The 27,885-nt window shown below is 53.4% G+C and overlaps 11 protein-coding genes across 11 annotated transcripts; 5 read left to right on the top strand and 6 right to left on the bottom strand.

Annotated features, from left to right (window-relative positions):
• Positions 1-443: 443 nt before the first annotated feature.
• J4E87_006227 (uncharacterized protein) lies at positions 444-1,826 on the bottom strand (the record flags this gene model as incomplete). Its single annotated transcript, XM_049377832.1, has 3 exons — positions 444-1,472; positions 1,525-1,652; positions 1,706-1,826. 3 exons carry the CDS (start codon positions 1,824-1,826, stop codon positions 444-446), a joined length of 1,278 nt encoding a protein of 425 aa, XP_049232399.1.
• A 481-nt stretch (positions 1,827-2,307) lies between these two features.
• J4E87_006226 (uncharacterized protein) lies at positions 2,308-5,031 on the top strand (the record flags this gene model as incomplete). Its single annotated transcript, XM_049377831.1, has 1 exon — positions 2,308-5,031. The coding sequence occupies one exon, from the start codon at positions 2,308-2,310 to the stop codon at positions 5,029-5,031; it is 2,724 nt and encodes a 907-aa protein (XP_049232398.1).
• Positions 5,032-5,342: 311 nt separating this feature from the next.
• On the bottom strand, positions 5,343-10,944 carry J4E87_006225 (uncharacterized protein; the record flags this gene model as incomplete). The annotated part of the gene is made up of 6 exons (XM_049377830.1): positions 5,343-6,881; positions 6,930-7,632; positions 7,679-8,446; positions 8,494-8,730; positions 8,777-9,586; positions 10,535-10,944. 6 exons carry the CDS (start codon positions 10,942-10,944, stop codon positions 5,343-5,345), a joined length of 4,467 nt encoding a protein of 1,488 aa, XP_049232397.1.
• An 893-nt stretch (positions 10,945-11,837) lies between these two features.
• On the top strand, positions 11,838-12,855 carry J4E87_006224 (uncharacterized protein; the record flags this gene model as incomplete). The annotated part of the gene is made up of 3 exons (XM_049377829.1): positions 11,838-11,904; positions 11,951-12,246; positions 12,439-12,855. The coding sequence occupies 3 exons, from the start codon at positions 11,838-11,840 to the stop codon at positions 12,853-12,855; spliced, it is 780 nt and encodes a 259-aa protein (XP_049232396.1).
• A 327-nt stretch (positions 12,856-13,182) lies between these two features.
• On the top strand, positions 13,183-14,287 carry J4E87_006223 (uncharacterized protein; the record flags this gene model as incomplete). Its single annotated transcript, XM_049377828.1, has 3 exons — positions 13,183-13,221; positions 13,362-14,226; positions 14,280-14,287. The coding sequence occupies 3 exons, from the start codon at positions 13,183-13,185 to the stop codon at positions 14,285-14,287; spliced, it is 912 nt and encodes a 303-aa protein (XP_049232395.1).
• A 263-nt stretch (positions 14,288-14,550) lies between these two features.
• Positions 14,551-15,426, bottom strand: J4E87_006222 (uncharacterized protein; the record flags this gene model as incomplete). Its single annotated transcript, XM_049377827.1, has 1 exon — positions 14,551-15,426. One exon carries the CDS (start codon positions 15,424-15,426, stop codon positions 14,551-14,553), a length of 876 nt encoding a protein of 291 aa, XP_049232394.1.
• A 390-nt stretch (positions 15,427-15,816) lies between these two features.
• J4E87_006221 (uncharacterized protein) lies at positions 15,817-17,457 on the bottom strand (the record flags this gene model as incomplete). Its single annotated transcript, XM_049377826.1, has 1 exon — positions 15,817-17,457. One exon carries the CDS (start codon positions 17,455-17,457, stop codon positions 15,817-15,819), a length of 1,641 nt encoding a protein of 546 aa, XP_049232393.1.
• Positions 17,458-18,714: 1,257 nt separating this feature from the next.
• Positions 18,715-19,377, bottom strand: J4E87_006220 (uncharacterized protein; the record flags this gene model as incomplete). Its single annotated transcript, XM_049377825.1, has 1 exon — positions 18,715-19,377. One exon carries the CDS (start codon positions 19,375-19,377, stop codon positions 18,715-18,717), a length of 663 nt encoding a protein of 220 aa, XP_049232392.1.
• Positions 19,378-19,938: 561 nt separating this feature from the next.
• Positions 19,939-22,191, top strand: J4E87_006219 (uncharacterized protein; the record flags this gene model as incomplete). Its single annotated transcript, XM_049377824.1, has 1 exon — positions 19,939-22,191. The coding sequence occupies one exon, from the start codon at positions 19,939-19,941 to the stop codon at positions 22,189-22,191; it is 2,253 nt and encodes a 750-aa protein (XP_049232391.1).
• A 1,895-nt stretch (positions 22,192-24,086) lies between these two features.
• On the bottom strand, positions 24,087-25,225 carry J4E87_006218 (uncharacterized protein; the record flags this gene model as incomplete). Its single annotated transcript, XM_049377823.1, has 3 exons — positions 24,087-24,673; positions 24,737-25,136; positions 25,193-25,225. The coding sequence occupies 3 exons, from the start codon at positions 25,223-25,225 to the stop codon at positions 24,087-24,089; spliced, it is 1,020 nt and encodes a 339-aa protein (XP_049232390.1).
• A 505-nt stretch (positions 25,226-25,730) lies between these two features.
• J4E87_006217 (uncharacterized protein) lies at positions 25,731-27,225 on the top strand (the record flags this gene model as incomplete). The annotated part of the gene is made up of 3 exons (XM_049377822.1): positions 25,731-26,177; positions 26,231-26,356; positions 26,404-27,225. 3 exons carry the CDS (start codon positions 25,731-25,733, stop codon positions 27,223-27,225), a joined length of 1,395 nt encoding a protein of 464 aa, XP_049232389.1.
• Between the last annotated feature and the right edge of the window lie 660 nt (positions 27,226-27,885).

The raw sequence follows: 27,885 nt of genomic DNA, 5'->3' as shown, positions 1-27,885 counted from the left end.
TGTACATCGGCGTACGATATGGGGTATCTGGCGTTTGATTCCACCCATGTGTTTCATGGCGTATATGGAATGTTCTTCTCCGTCGCGAGCGGAAGGAAGGGGAGTCAGCAAGATATAGCGTAATACAGTGTTTTCAGCAATGAGTTCAAGTGAGTGAGGTGGTTGAATTTATTTGTTTCATTGTAGTGGTGATTGATGGCTGGTAAAAGATCCATCCGTGCTAGCAAATACTGTGATGATACCAAGCAGCCGACCATGAAGATGTTCACGATGATAACGCCCAAAACGCTAAAACACCACATACCACTCCTCCGCTACGAAGTCATCCCCGCCGTTTGTCGGAATGGATACTTTCCAAACATCATCGCCCATCCCATGCGGTTTCAAATCCTCCAACCCAGACTTATATCCGTAAACGCTCTCGAATCCAGGCCACAAACGTCCTATAGTATAACCTGAATCGCCTCCTTGGGAAGACTCTCACTCGGACAATACGGACACTTGAACTTATGCCCACCCCTACTCAGCGTATCCAAACTCACCTGCGCAATAACATGGCCACACGGCATCATCATGGGCGGATTTTTATCCGTGCTCTGCTCCTTGGACACGGGGCACACGAAAATGCTGTGGAAATGGTACTGACTCGGCAGCGGAATCTCCACAGGCAGCTCATCCTGCGTCGTCCACTCCGTCCGCTTCTCCTTCATGATGGACTGCATTTTGAGCAGGTAGGGCAGGGCGATTGCGCCGGCGGTGGCGGCGATGAACAAGGGGGAGTCTGCGGAGAGGCCGAGGAGGCTGCAGAACTCGCGGTTGAAAGACTGGGCGACTTCGTCCCAGGCGGTGGTGTTGTAGAAGAGGCGGTGGTAGGGCGATGTGGGTATGTTTTGGTAGAAGGCCATGGCGCCGAGGAGTTGTTGGATTTCGCGGGCGTAGCGCTTTTGGAAGGGCGGGAATTCGCGGCGCGCGTAGGCCCAGGCGGAGAGGGGGCCTGTGGGGGGTGCTTCGTCGGAGGAGTCGGACATGAAGGAGTCGTCGTTGGGGGCGGGGGATACACTGTCGAAGAGGCACACGAATTGCAGCCGGCACAGCTCAAATTCTAGGTTGCTGCCGCGTTCTTCGAGGAGGGCGCTGCGTTCCCGCGCCCATTGGATGGCGGGGGCGAGGTTCTGCTCGTGCCGGAGTTGGTGCAGGATGTGGTACATGTCGGCGAATTGCTGTTGCAGTTGCTCAGAGTTGAATGTTCCTTCTGCTAGATCTTTCTCCCAGGCTTCGCGTATGTATGGATTCGGCGTGTTGGGCGTGGGTTCGGGGTGGGGTGGCTGGCGGCGCGCTTCTTCGATGAAGGTGGATGCTACTTCGAATTGGCCTTCGCGCAGGAGGTGCATGGCGATGGCGCGGTTGATGAGCGAGGGGTGCGAGGAGAGGGCATCGTTGTCGGCGGAGGGAAGGGGCTTGTCTTTGAATTTCTGTAGATAACTGTTAGGTTGGTGGTGTTGATGCATGTATAGGGAAGCGCACCTTGTCCAGCGTCTTGCCATACTTGTTCAGACCAGCGTAGATTGGCTTGAGGTCTTTGTTTACCGCGTCCAGAGACTTCTTGAACGGGTCCTGGAGTTTGGCGAGCGTCACGGGCGCCGTCTTCGCATCTGGTCGCGCAAGTTAGCAGGGTCCACGGCGAGATTGTTGACAGAGTCCTCACCAGCTGCGATCTTAGCGCGAGCTGCCGTCAGCATGTCTATGGCCTTTTGCACATCGTCGATGCTGGTGGACAGGTTGGCGCTGCTCTCCAGCAGCTCCACTTGCTCGCGGAGGTCGTCCATGGTGTGATAGTGATGGGATGCCCGGGGGCAGTGGCTATGATGGTTTGGGGAGAGGGTCAGCTGGCAGTGGATAGCTATTATCTGGCCAGCAGAGCTCTCTTCCGCTGTCCATGGCCGTCGTGTTGGCGGATTGGAGTTGGCGTCGAGCTCGCGATCGCCGCATGGTCGCTGCAGCCGCGGGCATGACGTGTGGGGAGACCAGGCCGACGACGTCCGCGCGCATGATCCATCAGCTCCGCCTATGCACAACCTCCCCTATACCGACGCCCTCTCGCCATCCAGATGCAGCGCCGAGCTCGAGACTGCTGGAACCATGCATAAAGTGCCATTCCACTCGCTCCCCGTCACACTGCCGCCCTCGAACCGGTGGCTCGCGCTCGGGCATCGGCGAGACTCTGCGCCTACCTCTCTACGATGAAGAGCACGCCTTTGCAGCGCCCTGTAGTGTATCCGAAACATACCTCACCGCCTCTAGCCTAACATGGCGCACCCGCTGCCCATGTCGCCGCCGCGGACGCACACGGAGAAGGAGCTGCGGGACCAGATGCCGCCCCTGCAGACGACGTCAACCCAGCGCAAGACTACAGCCCAGTCCCGCCCACAGCCGCTCTCCAAAGCTCCTACCACCGAAATGATACCCGAAGAGGCCAGGATCAAGTCTCCCACGTCGCCTGCCGGACACCAGCGCTTCGTCTTGACCGACGTGGTAGCCGCGCGCTACATCGAAGAAGACCCGACCACCTCATGCCACGTCCTCGCCCGTCGCCAGAAGATCGAGGGCTATGAGATATACCTCGTCGAGCAATGGGCCTGTTCGCGCACCCATCCCACCTTCCTCATCACAACCTATACCGGCAATCCCGAGGACACTGTGCTGGCCACAATCATAAGCGTACCCAAGAATGAGGAAGAATGGTCGCCGCAGATGCGTCTGTACTTCAGGTCGCTGACCGAGTACCATGCGCGGAGGAAGGACACCCCCTATGGCGCCTTGATGGTCACCAACCTCAGTGGCTTTCCCTCGTCCCTGACTGTCATTCCCATCCCCGGAGGCGATCTGAAGAAGTATCGCGAGGCCTTCTTCGTCAACGAGAACCTGAAGAGACTGGGATGTTCGGGTCGGCTGGGCATAAAGCTCACGCCGCCAAGCAGTGCCACGCAAGCCAAGTTCCAGCAACTATACCGTACCAGCGAAAAGATCCCGTTCAACGCATCCGTCATTGAGCTTGTGAAGCTCTGTCAAGTGGCACTTGTCTTGTTTGGGAAGCTGGAACCAGAGTATGCAGACGGGCTGCTGTGCGATGTCACGGAGAAAGCTATCAACGATTGGTGGATAGACTTTGGATCGGAGTATTACACAGTGGAACCTCACGATGGCATTCTTGGTCCTACCACAGTCGCTGCTCTGCTGGGTATGCTGATGGGTGCCCGAAACCGACTGAGTGCTTGTAGCGCTGCAGTTGCCAAGGATGTGTTCGATATTGAGGCCACTAAGCGTGGCATCGGACATTTCCAGAAGTCGCAACATCTTCCCAGAACTCGACGCCTCGATCGACACACGCTTGATAAGCTACGAAGAGCCTCAGCAAAGGCAGCGAGTAAAGAAGGCTGGGCCGTTCCCCGGGCTTTCAAATCCACCGTGGCCGAGTTAGGAGGCAAGGGCGGTGAGATGGTCATGGGCATTGTTGGGGCTGGACAGAAGGACGGTATCGCCGAAGTGGAGACTGTCGACATTGACCAGTTTGTGGAGCTTGTGAGAGGTGAACACGCCAAGTGGTTGTGGCACGGAAAGCCCAGGAAGACCGTATCCGGAGACAGCATGTTCGATCGACTTCCTGGCGGAGAAGCACGCTCAGCCTCCCCAGACAAACATGACCCTGCACCGAAGCTGGTCCGCCGAGAATCAACGCTTGATCAACAAGGCATTGCGAAGCGCGACACAGGGTCCTCGGAGATGAAAAAGGCTGAAACGTTTTCGCCAGATGGCCAGGAGAAAGACAGCAAAGATCCGTACTCAAAGCGGGCCACCATAAAAGCCAAGCTCGAGTCCGGTAGCGGCTTCCATCATATCAAAAACGCTGTGGGTCTGCGCACTCATGCAAGCAAAGTATCGCGAGAAGAACATGGACGACACGTATTGCATCGAACCAAGAGCGGCACACCACAGTATGCAGACTCAAGAACGTCAATGGACTACTACGAAAGCCAGTCGGACGATCCCTATTCTCTCATGTCGCCTCAGAGTACAATGGGCGAGGAACCGGCCTACACCAAACAGCTTACTGAAACCCCAGGCGACTCAGTGGTGTCACTGAACGACAACAAGCTAGTTGGTGGCCGCCACGCATCCAACCTTCGCAGTTCCATCATCGAAAGCGACGTCTCAGATCAGCCCGATCAACCACCCACCATATCCAGCTCCGTCGCCGGATCCATCTACCACGGCGTCGACCTCGACCAAAACCTCCCCGTCGACCAAACCGCCCAAGTCCCACCCCTCCTCCGCCGCACCCAATCCGGCACCCAATTCCTCCCTTCCCAACCCCCGCGCAACGAAAACTGGTGGCCCCGCCACCTCTCCTTCAGCACAGCCGAAGAAAGCGTCCTCCGCTGGCCCACAATCAACGCTTCGGATCCCATCGATATCGACGAAGAAGCAGTTGCAGATGACGCCGACGCCGACACCGACGCCAACCTCACTAAAACCACCACAACCACTACAACCACCGCCGCCCTAACCACCCGCGCCACAACCCAGAACCTACACTCCACGCAACTAAAGCGCCTCCACACCCACCTCCACACCCTCTCCACCAAAGACGCCCTCTGGGTCTCCACCGCCCTCTCCTCCATAACATCCCTCTCCGCCTCCGCAGACACAGATATCCAAACTTTAGAGTCGATATACTACCCCCGCCTCGACACGTACCACTCCCTCCGCGAAGACACGCACGCTACCGTGACCAATAACCGCGGGCAGTTGACGGCGAGTCTGCGCGAATTGGGTAATGTGGGCGATAAGCTTGAGTATGAGATTAGTGCTCTAAGGGGGAAAGTGGAGGATATCGAGGATGTGGTCGGTGAGTTTGAGAGGCAGGTTGAGTTTGTGGAGGGGAGAGTGCGGGAGCTGGACAAGGTGCTGGGAGAGAGGGAGGGGTGGTGGGGGTGGGGGGTTAGGGTTTTGACGGGCGCGGCGCCGGGGTGAGCATAGCATGCGGAGAGGGGAGTTTCCTTTTTTTTTATTCGTTCTTTTGTTTTGTTCGCAGGTGTGATGGAAGACTGGGCGTTGGGGGTATACCCGCTTGTAAAATCTTTTGAGTATATCTTTTTCGGATGGTGAGATGGTACGTATATAGCAGAAAGATAATTATCACATTAGATCTAAACTATCCAATCAGATTTCGCATTTTGCAACATATATTCGAAAAAAGACATGAAATCGTGTATTGGTGCTCTCACTAGGGTATCACATATCGTCTTTCAGCAAATATACCACCACCCTCCCCTTTAGCATTTTTACCTTCCAGCACTCTCCTCCCCGTTCCTAACCCTCTGCCTATGTTCCTCCTCAAGCAAACTCTGTTTCCGCACATACTCCATAACGATATCCTCCTCCGTCCTCTGCTTCTCCAACTTACTAATCCGTTCACTCTCCGCTTTCTCGCTTTCTGCCAACACTTTCTTTAGTTCTGCATCTTCATCGTCGTTATCGTTGTCTTGCATCGTGATGCGATGAGGCAGTGGAGGAGGAGCAGCCCGCGCATCTATGTCGTGATCACGCGTCTGGTCTTCTCCCAGGGCGGTAGAAGCACGGGCGGAAGAATGAGCGTAAGGAGGTGGAGAAGCATCAGTCGGACCTTGCGCAGCACCACCAATAGCCTGACTCATCGCATCCATAACACCGCTTTCCTGCTGCGCACCTTGCGTCGACGTCGCATATTCATCCGGATGCTCAGCATGAATCTGAGCGAGATGTTTCGACTCAGCGATAATCCTTTTATAATCCTCATCGTCCTCGGTATCGTTATCAGAATCCCATTCATGATGATCGCTGTCTCGTCTCGTCCGCTTGCTCGTTTCAGACAAACTCTTTCTGAGCGTCTCCTCAAGCGCCTTCTTCTCCTCTTCCGTCATATCCGTTTTGCCGGCTTCGGACATGCTGGCCGTCATGGCGCGGTGGAGCGCTGCTTCCTCGTCTTGCTGTGTTGGCGCGCCGCTGGAAGGGGGTGCGTTTTCGAGTTCGGCGATGGAAGCGCGGATTGCGGAGGCGATGAGCCGGTCTTCTTCCGGGTCGCCGCGCGAGGATTCGGCGACGGAGGCGGCGATGGCGCGTTCGAGTTCGCGTTGGTCTTCTTCTTCTTCGGCGAGGAGTTGGGCTTCGAGATCGGCTTGTGATTGTTGGGATGGGGCGATTGACGATGCGATTGATGGGGAGTCTGATGTTGGGGTTTCTTGCCGTCTTATTGCGCGTGTTCGTTCGGCTTCTTGTTGCCGCCAGCTGGGAATCGTTGACCGGATTTCAGGCTCGACACCGCGTCTGCGTGGGGGATCAGGGTATTGGCCTGCGGCGCTGCCTTGTGGGACGGAGTTCGCGTGTGCTGATGGCTGGGCTACTGCACCGACATGCGAGTCGAGTATAGCAGAGCGCTTATCCTTCCTATCCTTCTTCTGTTGGACAAGTGAATGGAGCGAGTCCATTTGCTCAGCTCCAACGTTGCGCTTCTTCTTGATACCCCACTTCATGTGACTCCATTTCTTGACGATCTCGTCGCGTTCTTCTTGCGTTACCTCGGATGCTTCATCGTAGCCCTGCGCGATACGTGCGGCGATGATGTAGTTTTGCACGCTCTTTCCCTTGCTCTTGACCATTTCTTGGTAGAGTCCTTTCATGGCATAGCCAGGAACCGACCAAGCACCACCCATGACGCGGAATGGTACGCTCATGATACCGCGTCCAACTCCCTTGACGAAGCCGATACCACCTTCCTTCTTTGCGCCTTTGTAAGGATCCGTCACAATACCAGTGATGCCATCATAAAGACCAAAGCCGAATTGCTGTATTGACATCAGTAAACATCACTCGTAGCGTTATAGTCAACATACCTTGGCAGCGGTTCGCATGCCACTCTGGAAATCGGTAACCTTATCGACCTGTCGCACTTCTGCTCCGTAGAGCTTCGGTACGTTGTGAAACCCCTTAGCCACATTGAGTGAGAAGTCCATGGGTGACTTGAAGCCAGCGCCAACAATCCTAGCTAGACCCTTCCCAGTGTCTACTGCAGATTCACAATTCTCGGCCATGCTTGGCTTTGGCCCAGTGTTGGATGGTGCTGCAGATCCAGCCACTGATCTGGAGCGACTGCGAGACCGCGATCGCGAGCCTTGGGTAGATTCAGCAAATGCTTGAGACATGAATGATGACCTGTGTGAAGGCGTACCAGGAGAGCCAGGGCTCTTGACTGCTGGGTTGTCCGCCTGTATCCGGGCCAGATCAGCAGCAGCATCAGCTGCTGTTGGTGTTGCGGCCCCACTTCTACCTGAGCGATCGGTAGCATCAGTCGCCGTCCTCGATGTCGTCGGGCGTCCACTACTTCCTTCTCCGGTCGACGAAGTTTCGGTACCTGTGGCCTTTTCTTTGCCTTTCTTAGATCTGGCATCAGGATGTATGTTGAGTAGTTTGAGAGTCTGAATTGGCATATCAGCAACACCCATCATCACTGAGGTTGCTGTCCCCATAATAGCACCAGCTGCGCCAGAAACTGGATCCCAAGGGCCTTCATCAGGAACATACTCGCGAGGGCGGTATCTACAAGTTTTAGCACATGTCATAAATCGAGCATGCGATTGCTTACAATTTCATGTCAGAGAAGTTCACTTCGCCTTGTTGGGCCAGTACAGTAGCCGCCTTAGCACTCAACTTCACGTCAGTCCGCTTCAGTCTCCAGACAGCCGGCTTGTCTGGCATAAGAGCACATCGCAGTTCGTCGTAATTGAGCATCTGATGGAATGACTGAGCTCCCTTCTGTGTGCCGTTTTCCTGTTTGATCTTGTCGCAGAGCTCCTGCGCCCGATCGAGTGTTTCCGGTTTGAGGGCTTCGTTGATAGCTCCGGCAAGCTTCTCTGCAGTGAGTTCCTTGTATGGGATTGGATCAGGCCCAGCGCCAGCTCTTGAGACCATGGCTCCCCAGAAGGCTTGATCTCCGAAGAATGGCACAACGACAGTCGGCTTTCCAGTTGCGATACCAGCTGCCGTAGTTCCTGCGCCACCATGATGCACGACAGCAGACACGCGTTTGAACAGCCAGTCGTGAGGACAATTACCAAGCATGAAGACGCCATCTGGCTTTCCAAGATCATCGGCTCCTAGCCCGCCCCAGCCTTTGGACACCAACGCACGTTTTCCGGTGATTTTCACGGCGTCGAATATCATCTTAGTCATGGCATTTGGATCGTCCACCACAATCGAACCAAAGCCGATGTATACTGGTGGTTCACCTCCATCGAGAAAGGCTGCAAGATCCGGGGCTGGTGTGTAGTTCGAGGCGAGGTTCAGGAAGTAGAAGCCCGCGACGGAGATGTGGTGGTTCCAATCCCTGGGTTTAGGAATAAGTGCAGGAGACCTGTGAGATGTGAGTAAACTTGTGCGCAGCATTCCGAGTATGCTCACCAGCAGTATGTGAAAGGCACCTTCAGACGCGCGAGCATGGCTGGCGCCCAGACAGCGCTGATGGGATCCAGCCGAAGGCTATCCTTGCGGAACCTGTTGATGACGTCTCCCAGACCCTGCCATGTGAGCACGTCGACCATGATATACGACAAGTAGTTGGTGATGGTGGGGTCTGCATTGCTAGACTGGATGTTGGCGAGTGGATGCGGGAACTGCTGTGTAGGCGACCACGGCATACTATCCGAATTAGCAGGTGCACGTATCTGAAGGAGACCAAACATACGTGAACATCATGTGTAAAGGTATGCCCAACTTCTCAGCGCAATGTATGTGTCCGAAAGCGGGAGGATTTGCGATTATGGCATCGGCGACGAATGGTTTGCGCAGTTGCTCTGGTAGTTGGTCCTCGATACCCATCCACTCTTCGACCGTCTGCTGAAGCGGGTCTACGCCGAGACCATTGCCCGTCTCTATGCAAGATCTCCATGTACCGCTCAGAATCTCTGCGATGCCCTTCCTCCTCTTGCCAATGTCACCACTGCGCAATGTATCGAAGCCAGGCATCAGCCCCGGGTTCTTCACCATGAAAGCCATGAGTTCAGCTGGGTCGCCTCCGATACTGAAGAATTCCAGTCCATTCTCGATAACGAAGTCCTTGAACGTCGGGTGTGTCGCTAACCGCACCCTATGGCCGTACGTATCCTTGAGCACCTTGCCCAGTGCGACGAATGGCTGGACATCACCGCGAGAGCCCACCACTTGTATGACGACGTTTAATGGAGGCGGAGGCTGCTGGCCGGGCGCACCACCGAGGAACTCTGGCACGTATGGTGGAGGCGGCTCGGGATCTTCTTGCGCGTTTGTAAGCTGACGCTGTATTTGTGGGAGGATGAGTTGTGACAGCGCGCGGCTCTTTTGATCGATTCGGATATTGACACGTCCGTCGTCGGCGACTACTGCGTTGGTGCCCAGCTCTTCGTTCTCGACCTGGCCTGGCAACTCGGTGTATGCGGGTGGTAGGTCCCCAAGGGTCGGTGCTTCGTAGGCGGGACCATCGTTGGCGCTAGGGTTGTGATGTAAACTAGAGGGCGCGCTACGCATCAAGTCAGTATAAAACTGTCGTCAACCACCAAGTAAGACCAACGCGGGTTGTGTTTGTGTATATGGCTGTGTTGGCGGGGCATTGTCGCGGGGCGCGTCATTGCCCTGCGCGGGGTTACTTGAACTCGCCATGGTGGTTGCAAAAGAAGGCTCAGAAAGAGGGCATTGTAGGTAATAACGAAGCTGCAAGAGAGAGCGTCAGGAAGAGCCCCTACATTAAGAATGAGACGTAGGAGCTGCAAGCCTGTATTCCACGCGCGGGAGAGCATATGCGCTATGATGCGGACCTCTTCGGACTTCTTGGCGTGTGATTGGCCATGAATAGATCAAAGCCACAAGCGGGGCTTCGTCATCGCTCAGCCCCCGATGCCTTGTTACCTACTCCTGGGGTCCAGTTTGCATGTCACAAATTGCATCTGAAACGATCGACACTGGAATTGCTAATATGGGTGCTGCTTGATAGTGTTAGGCGTCCACGGACCTTCCACTAATTTAGTTGGCTTGGATTGTTAGGAACCGAATTCACCGAATACACACCAGTAGTCTGGAGGCCTAGTTGAGATATGACTGAATATATCGTAGCGCTACCTAATACTGATAACCCAAAGCCACCTGAAGTCTGCCTCGTCTACTTGCCGGGTATATAGCAGTATACTGGTGCGGTCTCAAGCGTATCGAAGCGTATACATGCGTATTCTCGTATTGTTGTGGTAGCCCACAGGGGGTACTCGGTCCACATACCAACTCAGAAGGCCCAGAGCAGCTGACGATGATACGTGACCATGAGCTTCCACGCGCCGGGCTCGAAATCTACAGTCCTGAAGATTACGCACTGACAGAGAAGCGCCCACTATCGAAAAGAGGTGCTTGAGCCGGAAATCTACCTGTTCGCACATACAAGTCAGCCTCTCTATCGGGTCATGACGATACACATACCTACCACATATGCGGCCATGCAGAAACGCCCTCCCAAGAACGTTTGCCGTCCGCCTCAGACGCTGTTGACTTTTGCTCATCTTCTTGCTTCTCTGGGTGTTTCTGGTATACCGAAGCCTTGCTGCTATCAGTGTCGCGCTTGGGTGCTGCTGATGTATCGAGGGCATGTTTCGCAAGCCAGATCAGCTGCTCTGTACGCGTCGTTGCTCTATCGTTGGCGAGGCGCGTGCATATCTTGTTGACAATCCGACCGGTATTCGTTATGCCCTGCGCAGCCTGGAGCTCGTTGACGGCTCGGTCAACGCACCCGGCGCGGTCGGACGCTGAACTGGAGCTTGGTCGTAGCTGGCGCTTCAAAGAGACTGGTGCAGTTCTGGAGACACCACGAGCGGTTTGGAGAGGTAATTTGAACATGGTGACAACGGTGCTGGGTAACGCGGAATGTTTGTCGATAATGAGATCTTGGAAGGGGAGTTGAGACGCGTCTAGGTACGTGACAACTGCCGGCTAGATAGGAAGAAGAAAGAGAGCAGACAAGGTGAAGAGGTGGTGAAAGGGATACTAGGTGTGAGCTGGCAAAGAGGAAGGTGAAGGCCGTTTCCATCTCGCCTCAATACAGGAAGGAGCTCTCGGTTATCGAGGCGCAAACTTCACCTATGTGAAATGGGAGGAAGCTGCAACTGTGCCTTGTTTCACAAGTGGAGCGATGCTCCTCTTCAATACCGTCTACGATCCATTCTTAGTCTTTCTCTTCCTCGGCCGTCTAAATTCCATGCGTTCTCGTGCTATTAGCCGCGCGACTGGTGAAGGAAATCGCGTCATATTTCTACTCTAATTGTCCAAGGATCTGGAACTGATGCCATCTCCAAGACCGCAGATGTGAAAGACGCAAGTGAAAGCGCAGTGATGGCGATTCACTCTTGGGCACGTGTGGGGAAGTCGCGATGCGCGTTGCCGTTTCGGCTCTAGTGCGCTTGCCCTGCAGCAATCTCCCCGGCCACCCCACGTGGACGGCGCGTCATCTGGTGCATCACGCGTCCCGAGGTCAACAACAGAGGCGCCAGACACTGATCATCTCGTCTCTACATTCTTGGAATACTGCTATTCGTACGAAATCTCACTTTGATCTATCTTGACCTTCTCATACGGCAAGAGCGGGATTCTAGGCTTCCAGCCCCATCTTTCAGCTCGCATTTACCCAGCCACAAGCTCTGGAGTGTACATAAGCGCTGCGCACTTCTATACCTCTAGACACAGACATATCTTCTTGTTTCTTCGAACTCATAGCTCTACTGACACCCGGTATCATGCTGCATAGTAGCATCTTCATAGGAGCTACACTTGTAGCTTCGGCGATAGCATGGAACACAGACGGTACGTCCTTTCACTTTCGCGAGTGGCTAGCGCTAAGTCCACACAGTTCATAATCAAGTCGGCTTCATGGCAGAGACCTTCTTCACATCCGAAACCACGTCCGTCCTCGCAGAGATCCTCGAACCCAAATACAACGGCTCAGTCGGGCGCTCAGCAGCATGGGCAGACGCGTATGCGCACACAAGCGAAGGCCACTTCTCCTACCAGTGGCACTGGATAGACACACACGATCGCCAACCTGAGAACTGTAGTCTAGACTATGCGCGAGACTGCTCCAAGGGCGGTTGCGTTGTTAGTGCTATTGCGAACCAGACGAGGATACTGCGGGAGTGCATAGACCATGTGTATGCTGGTGATTTGACGGGAGGTGCAAACCTGACTTGCTCGTATGCGTTGAAGTGGGTTGCTCATTTCCTGGGCGACATTCATCAGCCTCTACATGCAAGCGGCCGACAAGTAGGAGGCAATACATACAAAGTGGTATTTGGTGGCGCTCACACGCAGTTACATTCTGTGAGTATCTTACACCGATAGAAAAAGGACGTGCTAACAAACAAGGTCTGGGACGGCTACATACCCTACTTCGCGGCGAACGTCGACCATCCCTTCTCGCACGAGTCGATCGATCCATTCTTCTCTGGGCTCGTCGCTCGTATTCGCAAAGACCAGTTCTACTCTGCGCCGTACATGTGGCTCTCCTGTACCGACCCTTCCACACCCGAGGAGTGCGCAACAAGTTGGGCGAAGGAGAGCAACAAATGGGATTGCGACTACGTGTGGAGTCGCGTAACGAATGACACAGATCTTGGGACTAATGGGTATGCGGCAGGCGCTGTGCCCATCGTAGAGCTTCAGATAAGCAAGGCCGCGCTCAGACTCGGTACATGGCTGAACAACTTGGTCGAAGGGGCCAAACCCACTGTGGAAGAAGAGGAAATGATGGAGCTTTGAAGTAACAATCGAACAAACAGCACCATCGGCGAACTGCGGCTGGTTGTACATGTGCCACGCTGACCTCACATCATCTTGACTCTCCACATGCGGGCTCAGCCAGTATCTGTTGCATATGCGAACCAGTGGCGTTGATGCAGGATGCCTTGCCTTCAGCCCTGCGAAGATGCCGGGACCCCACATCGGCATAGGTGCCATCTCCTTCCCCCACATCCGGTTATATACTCTCCCGTCGCTGGCTGCATTGGCAACCAGACATCGAATTGCTTTGCCTGATTTCTATACAACGAATCCGTTTGGCGATAGGAACTTGGGAGTTCTTTCAACATGGCTTTCGACGAGTTGAACGACAAAATCACACCTGCCGTATGTACCTCTAACGGCCCCACATCTGCATCCTCGATACTCTTTGGCATGTTCAAACACATGAGGTCGCCATTGGAACTTATTCTTCTTTGATGAACAAAGACATCAAATACTCAGAACCTGACTGACCATATTCCCAGAACCCCAGCCGTGAAACATCGCCAAATCGCGGCTCCTCCGTCCATCAATCCATTGCCATACCCAAGCCCTGCAAACCACTCCGACAATGGCAGCAAGAACAAAACATCGACCGCGATGCCCAAATCAAACTCACAAAACTGGTGCATATGCGGTACCAACATCCTGATCTAGACGAAATTACCACATTCCTCCGTGACTTCGGCATGAGCGTAGCCCAAAAAGCCCCAGGCAAGAAATGGTTCAAAGGCTACGGCTCAGATCAATACGTCTACTACGCACAAGAAGGAGAAAAGAAGTTCCTGGGCGGCTGTTTCGAAGTAGAAAGCTACGCCGAGCTAGAGAAAGCGTCGAAAGTCGCGGGTGCTGGTCCTATCGGGGAGTTGACCGACGCACCAGGCGGCGGCCACATGATCACATTGCACGACCCAGAAGGCTTTCCCATAAACCTGATCCACGGGCAAAAGACAAAAGAACCTGGTCCCTTTCCCGAAGTCCTAACAACAAACTACGAAAACGAAAAGCCTCGCATCGCGCGCTTCCAACGCTTCAAACCCGGTCCCGCCGCCGTACACAAACTAGGCCACTACGGCCTCTGCGTCCAAAACTTCCAATCCGAAATGCAATGGTACACCCGCACCTTCAACATCGTCCCCACCGATTTCCTCTACATCAACCCCAACCCGTCCGACCCCTCCCTCCCCCAACAAAAAGACGTAGCCATCTTCGCGCACCTGGATCTCGGTCCCGCATACACAGACCACCACACCATCTTCCTCTCCAGCAACCCCACTTCCCATGTGCATCATTGCAGTTTCGAAGTCCATGACTTTGATACCCAGAATCTGGGGCATGAGTGGTTGGCGAGTAAGGGGTATAAGAGTGTTTGGGGCGTGGGGAGGCATATATTGGGGAGTCAGTTGTTTGATTATTGGTGGGATACGACGGGCAATATGATTGAGCATTATGCGGATGGGGATTGCGTTAATGAGGAGACGCCGGTGGGGTGGGGGGAGGCGGGGGATGAGAGTTTGGCGGTTTGGGGACCGGAGGTGCCGAGTTGGTTTTTGGATTGATTGAGGTGCGGGTTTGGGAAGTGTGAGGATGGTGTTTCTGTATACTCGGTCTGTTCGCTCAGAGAAAAGGATAATCTATATTCTGTACTACCATACCATCTACAATAGACTTGATCTACCACTCCCTCGCCCTCCCCCATCCCCGATCTGTAACTCCGTCGTTGCCATAATATCTACCACTTATCGGCTCAGTTTCCTGTGTTAAACCGCCGTCTCCATCCCCTCCCTTACCAAGCTGCCCAATCCCCAACCTCACCGGTATCCTCGCCCCCTCCTCCAACGTCTTCGGCGGCCTCCCAATCTGATTCCCCATATCACTATCCACCCAACCAGGACAACAGCAATTCACCAACACGCCCTCGTTTTCACGTGCCAGAACGACTGTTAGCGCGTTCATCAGCGCTTTGCTGACTTGATACGATTTCGGGGGCGCGCCGAACCCGGCGGCTTCTTGGGATGAGGATTTCACGTCGTTGATGTATTCCTGGGCGAGGGTGTCTACGTCGGCGATGGACGTTGCGGAGCGGAAACGGGATGCAGTTGTACTGGGGTAGTTTGACAAGGAAGAGGCGGTGCTGGATACGTTCACTATGCGGGCGTTTGGTGTGGAAGCCATTTTTCCGTCGGAGAGGAAGAGTTGACACATTTGTTTTGTGCCGTGGTAGTTCACGTTGATGACTTGTTCGGCGGCATCGGGGGTTTCGTCGTTGTTGTTGTTTATACCGGCGTTGTTGATTAAAACGTCGATTTTGCCGCTATCGTTGAGCGCGGTTTTGAGGAAGGATGTTATGGATGATTTGTCTGAGACATCGAGTTTCGCGTAGCGGATTTCGTTAGGAGGTTTCGCTTGGATTTTGAGGTCTACGCCGCCGCGGGATGTGGCGTAGATGTGGAGGGGTTGCGGGTGTTGGGTGGTGGCTAGGAGGTTGATGATGCCTTGGCCGATTCCGCGGTTGGCGCCGGTGACGACTATTGTTAATGGGGATGCCATATTTTCTGAGAATTGTTCAGATTGATGGTTTTGAGTTGTATATCCTTCAGAAACTACTGCAGGTATGTTTATGTACCCAGATGTGTACTTGTGAGAGTGGTGATGTCAGGCGATCCATGACGTATCGATCTTCACTTGACCACATGTAGCGAGAGAAGAAAGGAACACATCAAAGGCACTTTAGTCAATGAGCAACGGTGTAATATAAACAGAACTTCTATCTTGATATGGCCATACAGCGCACGATATTCGAAAAAAACTCTGGCGACAGGACCTGATACCAGCTGACCTGTCCATCTACTAAGCTTTCCTTGATTAGTCTCCGTACTCATGATGCTGTCCGTGATGAACGCACGTATTCAGCACATCTCACTCCCTCCATAGGCCCCTTCAACGTGATAAGGGCTTGCTGTCCAGAAGCTCTCCAATCTTCCCCGCCAACCACTCTTCAGCCTCGGGCCAGTCGTCTCGCCCCAGGAGCATGTTGAACTCATTGAGGTCTGTGCGACGCAGTTCTGGTATCTCAAGCATAATCTTCTTGATAAGCTCGGGGGCAGACATTGAACTGGTCAGTACTTCTACGATCGCGTGGTACATGCCTGACTTAGCGGTGAAGCGTGCTTCGGCACATCCGGTCTCCTCCATAGCCTTGGTATAGATTTGACGATAGTGGTCCAGTTGATATCCCATGCATGGGTAGTCGTGCAGAGTGAAGCAAGTGTGCCAATCACGGCGGAGAAAGATGGGAAGTGAGGCGTAACCCACGAAACGTGGACTTGCGAAGACACTCCAGTCTAGAATGCCTGTAACATTGCCATCATCGTCGACGAGAATATTATGGAGGTAGAGATCATTCTCCAGGACAAAGGTCTCTTCCTCGCTAGCCTCGGCGTTAGACGCTTTGGAGTTCCTGATGACGGGCTGCGAAAAGATGATCTCGAGCACTTTCCGGTAGCCTAGCGCTCTAAGGCGGTCGCAGGTGCCTGGATACAAGGTATCCAGTACCTCCGAATCTAGAGGCGGCCAAATCGTCCTGAAATTAGGAGTCAAGTACTCGATACTTGACGCGAATGGTCCGTACTGGTAGACCTGAGTGTCAGACTCCAGGTCTTCATGCGTGAGGTCGGATTCATCCTTCCACTGAGATAAATAGGAAACGCGGGGCGTCTCACTGCTCCCCCCATCGGTAAACGCAGGAATCCCAATGCCCTTGAACTCAACCTTTTGTAGCCCTGCCATAGCATTGGCAAGTGAACGCAATAGGTTCACACGCTTTACCTCAGTTTCCTTTGAGGTACGGACTGCGGTAATGTGGCTCATGTCCGAGGCATCTTCGAACCAAATCTCATGCGCACGACGGCCAGGTAAACGCTTCATGAGTATGTAAGGCGCACCTAGGTTGGATCCCTCTACAGACTCTGCTGATGCGATGACCTCTGGGGCCGGAACATCCGTGTGCTGAAAGAGGTACTTCATAAGACCAACTTCATTTCTCAGATTGTGGGCGTCTCCCGCTCGCCAGCGAGGTTGCGTGCCCACGGATGGCACCGATACGACGTAGTCTTGATCACCCTGGTCTTTGTGGCGGACTTGAAGCGTCACAACGAGGTTCATTTCGCCCTCATAGCGCGAGAGAATTTCGACATTTGCACGCTCAAGCTGGCCGCTGGGATCCACGGATAGCAGGACAATATCCTTGAACTTGTCGTCTGGAATTTGTCGAAGAGGCTCCCAGTCGTGGCGTTTTAGGTTAAGAGCAAGGTGAACGCTTTCATCGTCATCAACAATGTAGCGCTCGTGGTCGTCATCATCATCAGACACTGGTTCGTCCAGGCCAATGCCAGAATTCATGCCGCCATCCTCAGTCTCTTCGTTCCCCTTAGGTCTAGAGGGCTGGTTTCGATAAGTCTTGTTTTGGTTGGCATGTTCGTCGGCTGGAATACTGTTCCGGTCAACTGTCGACTCCTGCGCGGTCATGCAAATGTCTAGATTGACCAACGAGGATGTTATCTTGTCCTCTTCCGATGACATGATGGTCTGAAGCAATGGTTTAGAGCTTCGAATGTGAGTAGTATGTTGAAGAGAGTAAGTGGCGAAGTTTTGGTTGACCTGTAAAGGATGTGTAGGGTTTCGGAAGGTGAGTAATGATGTGGGGAGAATAGGGGACGAACTTATACTCAAGAGAGCTGGTAGCTCATGGGGTGAAATGAAGCGGCAGACTCATCTCAGAACGATGGCGAATACTGGCTTGCCAAAGGTTCAGAGTGAATGCGGTCGCGTTGTTCGACAGTCGGAAGGCCCAGACTTGTCACGCCAAATCGTACTGACACTTGACAACATTGTGAATTCTGCCACACATTCCTCGAACATCCATGTAGGCTATTCTAGTTCTTTCTGCAAGATTGAGTGCGGGCCAGGAGTGACAGGCACCTTGTTGTGCCGTTGCCTTCACCCTATAGCCATGGCAACTAATGGTTCCGGTTTCGCAGTTTTCATTTCGCTTTTGTGTCCACGAAGTTACAGTTCCCACAGATACGCGGAAGGCTATATTGGGTTCTTCAAATATGCTCGTAGCATAAAGCTCGCGCATGCTCAGGCTAGACTTCAGGGCCAGGTTTTGTTTCGCCATCGGTGGCAAAGGTGAACGGTAGGTATGAAGCTTGACACGATGATGGCCAGCCCGGCATCAAGTGGTCGTGTTGATAGACACAAGAGATGAGCAAGCGCACCGACAGTCGAAAATGACAGAAGTCAGCAAAACGCGGAGGGTAAGACGCATCTCCAATGCGGATGCGCGTAACAATGAGCTCGGCGATCGGTAATTAGTCAGCGCCACGCTTTGGTGGTCAATGCTCCATAGTTCCTTCCCACGCTTCCAACTCGAACCTCATCCTCATCTCATCACCGAACACCATGCCTCATCAAAAGCACCGAGACATATGAGGGGTCATTTCATTCACCACAAACTGATTCTGTACGCTTAAGGCGTTCTGAAAAGAGTAGATTTTCATGCCTCGCGCATATCTCATGAACGCCAGGTTCTCTCGCCAAGCTTATGCTGATCCTACAGTGCATCGCAGCGCAGCCAGTGGTTACCACTATGTCTGCTCATCCTGCAATATTCATATCGCATCTCAGCGCCTGCGATTTCTTATCAACGCAAAACGATGTTCGGGTGCTGACTGATTACGGAACTACATTCGTCAGCGATAGCAAAGGATTGCGCCGATTCTACGCGGAAACAAATCGATATCTAATCGAAGTACTTACAGAACCGGGATACGCTGATCAGTCTTTCTTCTTCCGCTTTGCTGCAGCTATTTTCTCTTTCATACTCTCCGGCTTCTGCAACTTGGCCCTGGACTTGGAAGAAGCGGCTTTTGCTGCTTTCTCAGCTGCTCTGGCTTTCTGGGAGTCTTTTAATCCCCGTTCTCGCTCTCGATTGGCCTCTCTGATAGCATGGTTATAGGTCATATAAGAGGCGGCATCATTATATGCTTCTTCGTTTGTCTCTTCCTCCTCGATTATACTAAGGAGAACTGCTGGCTTTCGAGGAATTGCATTTGCCTCTGCAGAGTCGTCCGAGGAACGGTCGTTGCTGGTCTCGGGTTTGGTGAGCTGCAAATCCCTATCTGCTACCTTAACGATCTCACAGATCTCAGCGGGCGAACCGTCTGGCGAGACCTTTAGAACTCGAACAAAGCTCGGTTGACCACTGATCAGACCCATGCACATAGTGAACGGAAAGCGGATATCTCCGAGCTTGGGTATGTCCATCTGCCATCCGATCTGCTCGTGGGGGAACTTGCTCGGGAGCTCATAGTCCAAATTCTTCTTCGCCATCTGGAAAAAGCGGTTATCTTCATACTCGCCGTAATGGTGTAATGAGCAACCATGAGGAGATTCTACTCCGAATCGGTTGCCGCAGAACCGCCACTGGCCATTAGCCATCTGAATGGGTACGCAACAGTATGCAAGATGTAGCCGCTCGAAGCAACTGCGCTTGATTGTGCCGCATCCAGGCTCTATACAGTGGTGCCCTTCCATGTCGCACGTCATTCGCCAAATGTTGCAACAACGGCCACTCCAGGAGACAGCCCAACCGGGCCCATAGAGTCGTACAAAGGGCAAACTGAATACTGCCATGGTAGATATTCTCAAAGGTAACGGATCAGAACTTTGAGCTTCGAGATCTTGTAATTGGGTCGTTAAGGGGGCAAGGAATGTCTTTGGCTGGGTATTTGATCAACAGTGGAGTTGAATGTGCGCGTACTGATATTGGACAGTAAAGCCAGGGCATTCTGCGAACTTTTGAACCAGCAAGAACTGGGCCGTGTGAAAGGCATAAGTGCAATCTATCGCTTCCTGATCGCATTTACCGGCAGCAGTGAATCACAAAGAATACGGTCAAAGCTTTCGACTCTTGCAATACATAAACACATTCTCACTTGGACCTTTCAACCACCTGCTACCCTCTCACGATCACGAGTGGCCAACTCAACTCTACTAGCTATGGGTATTCTAAACAAGATCACAAGCCTATGGCCGAATCGTCAAGCAAAGGTGACGACACTCAATGCATCTTCCGTCATCCCGCCTGCACTCAACGCCATGGAAGCTCCCAAATCAGGAAGAGCATCGCGCATGCTGGCTTCTTTGCGGAGACTGTTCCACTATAAACACAGTCGAACCGTCTCGCCCAAGACACACGAAGAACGCAAATCCGAGACCAGCGACGACGTGTACCAGCTCGAACCGCTCACACTCAGCCTCGAGCAGGAGTCCAGTGGTGGGTGGGAAGTTGATGACATCTTTCGAGGGTCCGATATCGCTGAGCCCGGTGTTCAGCAGATCACGAATGAAGGCTTTGCGCAGTCGTCCGATGACCATGTCGACATTGCGAAAAACAATCACGTTCTTAACAAAGTAGACAAAGGATCAACCGCTTGCGAGAGCACCGCAACTGACGACAAACGTACAATTCGTGAAGCTGGGAGCCGATCCACCATCACCTCGACTCTGACTTATAAGCTTGCTGGGTCCATCTTCGATAACGTACATCACCACGATAGCTGCACGACTACGAACGGCTCGACTACGATTATTCGTTCTCTGAAAGAGGTTACGGGCGACGCGTCGACGGCAGTAAACCTTCACAACGACATGTTGGAGAGCTTTGACGTGCCTTCGGATCCTTCAAGCCGTAGCCAGCAAAGGGATAGCGCATCCTCGCGAAACATACAAGCATGTCAAGAAGATGATAGTCTTCTGATTCCGAGTAACACGACGCAGTCGCAAGACGGCAATACATGCACAACTGCAAAGAGTGAAGCGGATACTGGCACTGGGGACGATCGCGACACCACCGTCAGGACAGATGCATCTGAAGCCGGGATGTCTCGCTTTGATTGGGAAAAGATTCACGCAATTCCTGATTCGGCATTCAGACAGCTGCTGCATTCGGTCATCGAGAGCTACAGCTCCGTCGATATTGCTTTAGAGGAGTGCCATGTTACGCAACGCAGGGATGGTGGATTTCATCACGTTGTGTTCATGGCAGCGGTAAAAGACGAGCCTCCCAACCGTCTTGTCGAACGATATGTTTTCAGAGTCCCTGCTATTGGAACTGCAGCCCGGTGGCAGCCAGGCGATCAGCACAACCTACGCTGCGAAGTGACCTTGATGCAGTGGCTGCGAAACAAAACTTCCATCCCGATACCAGAAGTCGTTGACTTCGCTCTAGATATCGAGACCTCTTTCATCGGCGCACCATACATCTTGATGAAGCGCATGCCTGGAAAAGCCGCCCAAAACGTCTGGTATGACAAGCCTAGTGATCGCAATCATGTCACCACCAACTGCGTTTCTCCACAAACGGAGAAGAAGCGTCGTAATATTCTGCGCTCACTTGCGCAGTGTATGTCGCAGCTAAGAGATGTGAGCTTCAATGAGGTTGGTCTTGTAGATTGCAAGGACGCACTTTCTTTAAGCGCGACGCCAACAACTACAGTCTCATATCGCTGGAAGCCGCCGTACGAACTCACTGCGGAGGATCTAGGAGGACCAACCCAAGTGTACCCATATGGACCATTCAAAAAGAATCTGGACTACTGGAAGCTGGACTTGGAGGAGAGCTGGCCTGCGATCCCTGAATACGATCCCGATGTTGATCAAGAAATACTGAACATGGTATCTGGAATGCGCAAGATCATCGACATGCTTCACGACCACCCTACCATCGCCGCTTCGAAAAAAGATCCCGCAGATGCCGACGAGAAGGAGACCTTCGTCATCCGTCATCCTGATCTCGATCTACAGAACATTCTCGTAGATGACGACGGCAACGTTACAGGCATCATCGACTGGGATAACTGTCTCGCCGTCCCTCGCTGTATCGGCTATGCTTCACTACCCGACTTCCTCCGTCGTGATTGGAACAAAGACTTTTCTCTTGCTGACTCACCCCACATGCCCACATGGGAGATGCAGAAGTACGCGGATATTTATGCCGATGCCATGGCAGAGACTGGATGCTCCGACGCGAAATACACACGTAAGTCTGGGATGTATCGGGCTATTGCTGGTGCAATCACGCAGGGTAGTCTCACGGATGTGATTGAGAAGCTCTTCGCTCATATTCCAGGGTTGAGGATGAGTAATGTTGAGGAGCTTCAGCGACTGATAGGTGGAGGATGGGTTGAGGGTGAGGAGTATATCAAGAAGGCGATTGGCAAGCTGTTAGAGCCCAGCGGCCGCTTTACTTGATTCGCTCGTGTCCAGGTGGCGGATACCCACCTCAACTGGGACGCCTAAATTGCAAGGACGGGATCGGCCTGCAGGCAACCATACACATCTACATTTGAGTCATCCACTTCGATACAAGAAATCCCTCCTGCTGCCATCATTGTTATACAAATCTCCCCAGTTCTGTTTATCGATCTGCAAAGATAGTCAAGATACCACAATGGCTAATGATCGATGCGGGAATTGCTACGAATGCATACGCTACCAAGATCAACTAGACGCCACCCAAGAAGCCGCACACGAACCAACACCCAGCGACATAAAGTCCACTGGTAGTACGCCAGCCGAAAATGTCAATCTACAATGCGCCCGCACGAAAATAAACCGTGAACCACTAGCATGGTCTCTAGATCCATCAAACGTCCAATCCCAGAGCAACTGCCGCCTCTTCACATCACTTCCTCTGGAACTCAGAGAGATAATCTATACCTACGCCCTCAAAGACACAGCCTCCTATCCCATCGACTACCTTGATCCCAAAGACTCCATACCAGCTGTCCACGTCAAATATCTCGGTCACGGTCAAAACGCTGGGAGTTTGGCTGGCGGGAGACCTTTGTATCCTTCTGATACAACGGTATCTCTCCTCCTGACTTGTAAGGCGGTGTATCTGGAGACGTGGAACATGCCACTGAAAGTAAATGCATACCGCATGGGTGCATCTCGAAATCTTCGAAGCGCCAGAATGTCAGCATGGCAACTAGCACAGATACGCGGACTGGACATTACAATCAAGCAGCGCGAGTTGGAAAAAGGGAAGCTGGGGGATTTGTTGACAGAATTGGGAGGCAACGCTAGACACCAGGGCGCATACGTGGTGCCTCTGCGTTGTTTCCACGATGATGGACGGACGAAGATAGAAGGGTGCTCACGCACTCTCGACGACAATCTTCTTGTACCATCCGTCGTCGACTTGCCAAATACACAACCGCAGCGTCTGAACGATATTCTAGATCGTCTTCCCACCCCCGCGGAATCCATGCTACCATCATCTCGCGCCCTCCACATCTCCCTCGCTCAACCCCTAGCCCATCTCACACTACGTCTCACACGCACAGATTGGTCGACCTGGAACGTAGCCGTAAACCTCCATCTCGACCCGTCGTTCGGGCGCTACGACCTCAACGAGGGCCGCCCCTCGGGCAAAGCCATGCGTCTGCGTGCTGAACAGCGCAAGGCTGGTCGGCATCCGCGGCTCAACCCGCAATCTTGGGGCGCACATGTCGTTTCTGCGTTGCCTGATCTGAAGACGCTGGAGTTGGTGCTGGAGACGTTCGAGGCGAGGAAGGAGGAGTTGGAACGCGTTGTACAGTATGCGAAGATGTGGAGGTTTGGGTTTGGTGGTGATGGGGAAGAAGAGGGGAAGGGGAAAGAGTGGGCATTAGTTTGGGATGGGGATGTAGTGGAAAGGCGGTGGAAGAGGGATTTGGGAGAGACTGTGGTATCGAGGCGTGATCGTAGGCTTTTGCGGCCCGGACCTTCGTGCAATGATTGTAATGATTTTGAGGTGAGGACGCTGCGGTATGTTAGGACGAGAGTGGTGGAGTAGCTTATGCCGTAATTCAGGCTGTTCGACCGCGTAGACTATGATGGGCAAAAAGAAAGACTTTTTGGCAAAAAACATACAACAGCGGGGATTCGCTAGTGGTCACCCACCTAACTACTAATCCGCCGGTATCATGCTTGTATATGGCTGAGCGGACGGGAAGCCTAATTCTCATGATCCTATGGTCGTATGTGGAAGAATGGGCAGTTTGCCAAACTATAATGCCGCTCCGAGGTAGCTGGTCATGTACGCGATGGCAATTTTAGGCCGGACTTTGCACATGGCTTAACAAATGATTTTGCCAGGCACTTTACATCTTGCTTCCACCCTCTTGCGGTACCTTGACAACAACCTTACCCCAGCTGTTGCGACCACCCAATGCCTTCAACGCCGCGGGTACACTGTCAAGTCCGACGTACTCCACATCGGTAAAAGCAGTGCCCTTGTATTTCCCCTCCTTGACAAGCTGGAAAATACCGTCCCATACCTTATCCTGCATCTCCGGCTCGTTTATCGCATACGCACCCCAATGCAACCCAACAACACTAACGTTCTTGAGCAAGATGCGGTTCGTAGCCATCTTCTCGATATCGCCTGCCGCAAATCCGATGACCAGAAGTCTGCCGTTCCAGGCCGTGCATTTCATGGACTGAGCGATTAATCCGACAGGGTCGTATACGATATCCACGCCACGACCCTTGGGAGTGAGCTTCTTCACTTGCTCGGGCCAATCTTTGTCGCGGTAGGAGACGGCGTAGTCTGCGCCGAAGGCACGCGCGACGTCGAGTTTGTGTGATGTGCCAGCTGTGGCTACGACGGTCGCGCCGAAGGCTTTGGCGATTTGCACGGCAGCGAGACCGACGCCGCCGGCTGCTGCGTGGACGAGTACCCAGTCGCCTACAGAGCAGTGTTAGCTTCGTCATGGGAAGATGAGCAGGGTTCGGAGTTCCGATGGCTTACCCTTCTTGATCCCTGCTCTAGTTACCAGGCCGGCATAGCTCGTCGGCGCTGTAACAAATACACCAGCAGCATCTTCAAAACTCCATCCCTCGGGCACAGGCTTGAGTCTCTCTTCTGTGCAAACGATGTGTGTTGCGTAGCCGCCTTGGGAAGCACCAAAAACCTTGTCGCCCTCCTTGAACTTTGGTGTCTTGCCTCCTGCAAGCGATGTCGGCGCTTTGAGGACGACGCCGGAGAACTCTGAACCGGCTATCCAGGGGAATGCAGGTTGGTGTTGGTATTTGCCGCGGATTTGGAGGAGATCGAAGAAGTTGGTTGCTGAGGCGTGGATGGCGATTAGGTACTCGTTCGATTTTGGGGTCGGGGTTGGGAGGTCGAGGACCTTGAGATCCTCTGGGCCCTGATAGAGTTAGTGGTGAAGCTTGAGGCTGGTACATTGCTAGGTAGGATGCTTACCGAGACATATTCCTTGATCTGTATGCCTTTCATGTTGAGGTTTGACTGAGGTTACGCGAAGTATGTATGATAGCAAACAGCTTCAATTGTTGAATGAGAGAAAGGTTCAGTCGGGAGCTCGAAGATGACTTCGGGTAGATAGAACAGACGCGGACGCCATTGTAGCTTGCATGACGGCCGACAGCTACTCAACGCTCCAAGATACCTCGGCTGGCTTCCCCGGCCAACCTCCGCTCCTGCCCCCACCCGAAGGCTTGGCGCGCGTGTCTTAGTCAGCGGAAGCCGCGCGATATGCACGGGCACGCGCTAAGGAACGGCAGGGTACCAGGTGCGGGTCCAGTGACGTTCTACTGCCTTCCAATCCTATCCAAAGCTAAGGACGGCCTCTCGCACAGTCAAACATCTCTGCTGCTATACACCACTCACACTCGCCAAGGACACGCATCAGTTCGCAGTCAACAGTCATACCCAGACTGCTCTATTCCTCCAGTGCCTGTAGAGCTTCCTATCACTACCCCACGCTCGTAAATCAGCGACCATGGCCGACGACGCCGCCACAACCACCGAGGACACGCAGATCACCTTCAATGTCAAGGCTGCAAACGACCAGAAGCACGTTCTCACACTAGCCCAAACCACCACAGTTGCCGACCTCAAGGCCAAGCTCTCGACGTCGGAGTACGCAGATGTTCCCGCCGAACGCCAACGCCTGATATACTCCGGTCGCGTGCTGAAGGACCACGACACACTCGCTAGCGTCAAGATCAAGGATGGCCACACAGTCCATCTCGTCAAGGGTGCCGCCAGCAACGTACGAAACCAAGGCACGGCAGGCTCAGCAAGCGGGGGCAACACCCAGACGCCACAGGTGCCGACCAACATTGCTGCAGGAACAGGCAACAACCCTCTCGCTGGGCTCACAGGCGCGCGCTATGCCGGCTTTCACGGTCTACCAGGAATGGACACTTTCGGACCAGATGGTGGCGTAAGTCTAGATCAACCCGAGATTCAACATGGACATTTACTGACACAAAATAGATGGGCGGTCCTCCTACAAACCCAGAAGCGTTACTAGAGCAGATGGAGAACCCCATGTTTCTGTCGCAGATGAACGAGGCTATGAACAACCCAGCAGTAGTAGAAATGATGCTGCAGAGCCCCATGGTAAGCTTGTTCCTTCTTTATACTATGCATTGTCTAATCTGAGATAGATCCGCGACAACCCGATGCTTCAGCAAGTCCTCCGAAACCCCGAAATGCGCCGTATGATGTTCAGCCCAGAGATGATGCGCATGCAACTGCAGATGCAGCGGAATATGGGCCCCACAGGCCCGAGTTTCCCAGCCCCAGGAGCTACCGACAACACCACACAGCCAGGTTCGACTGCCACAGGAGAAGGCACAACCGCGACACCGAACCAGCCTAATACGACCGGACCGACAGATCCATTCTCCGCGTTCGGTACAGCCGGTGGTGCCGCAGGCGCTGGAGCAAACCCGTTCGCCAATCTGTTTGCTGGAGGCCAGAATCCTTTGGCTCCTCAGCAACAGGGTGGTGCGGCACAAAACACACAAGACGCCTCGGGCACCTTCCCCAACTTGTTTGGTGGAGCTGGCGCACAAGGCGGACAAGCGAACCCGTTCGCGGCGGCCGCCCAGAGGATGATGCAGGACCCAGAAGCCATGCGCAACATGATGCAGATGATGGGCGGTGCAGGAGGCGCAGGAGCAAACCCATTCGCAGCCTTTGGTGGACAAGACGCGGCAGGAGCTCCAGGAGGCGAAGCAGGCCAACAAGCCGGCGGCAACCCCTTCGCCGCACTCTTCGGCCCCGGCGGATTCGGCGGCGCAGGCGGTTTCGGTGCCCCACCAGCCCCAGCAGACAACCGGCCCCCTGAGGAAATCTACGAGGTACAACTCAGACAGCTGAACGAAATGGGCTTCTACGAGTTCGACCGCAACGTCGCCGCCCTACGGCGCAGCGGCGGCAACGTTCAAGGCGCAATCGAGCACCTTCTCGGCGGCGGAGCGTAGCGAGCTTTCCCCCGCATCTTCTTGCTCCCCGTGCCCCCAGAAGGACCGTACTTGACGCAGGACGAATTATAGGAAATCGAACGTTATGAAGAAAGAGAAAGAGAGCGGCAATTAGCTGCGGACGACGCTGGTGACGATATCGAGGGTGTCGAGGAGGCTTATGATAGTGACGAGGATTGGTCTTTTGCGTTTGAGGATGATGAGACGCTCGTTGCGTTTGATGGGCTCAAGAAGTGAGTGATATTGATGATGACGAGAGCGGTGGTAATCATTTGGTAAGGCGTACACGGCAGCGTGTGGATAGATAGTACAGATACCAAGCAGTAGGCAACACGATAATGCCGATTCGTACAACATATCTTGCATGATGGCTTTGTGGTGAACACGATCTGGAGAGTAGCATCCTTGATTCTAGTCTACGTTGGTTTACAAAACAGATTAATGCTACTTCGTCTTTAATCACATGCAGTTTTTGTCTTATTCGATTCGCCTCTGATTAAACCCCCGCATAGATGAGAAAAGCGCTCGCAACTTGAAAAAACGCCAGGCTGAACCTTCCAACGGCAGCCTTGTATTTCCTCTTCAACCATTCTGTCCAAGACGCACACAAACATCAGGAAACGCCATGACCATGCAGCAAAAAAACACACGACTACGAGA

This window comes from Alternaria ethzedia (assembly GCF_023757985.1).
Source record: "Alternaria ethzedia strain BMP 0044 chromosome Unknown scaffold_14, whole genome shotgun sequence".
Taxonomy (NCBI): domain Eukaryota; kingdom Fungi; phylum Ascomycota; class Dothideomycetes; order Pleosporales; family Pleosporaceae; genus Alternaria; species Alternaria ethzedia.
Note: the sequence above shows the minus strand (reverse complement) of the source record. Positions and strands in the feature narration are given on the sequence as shown.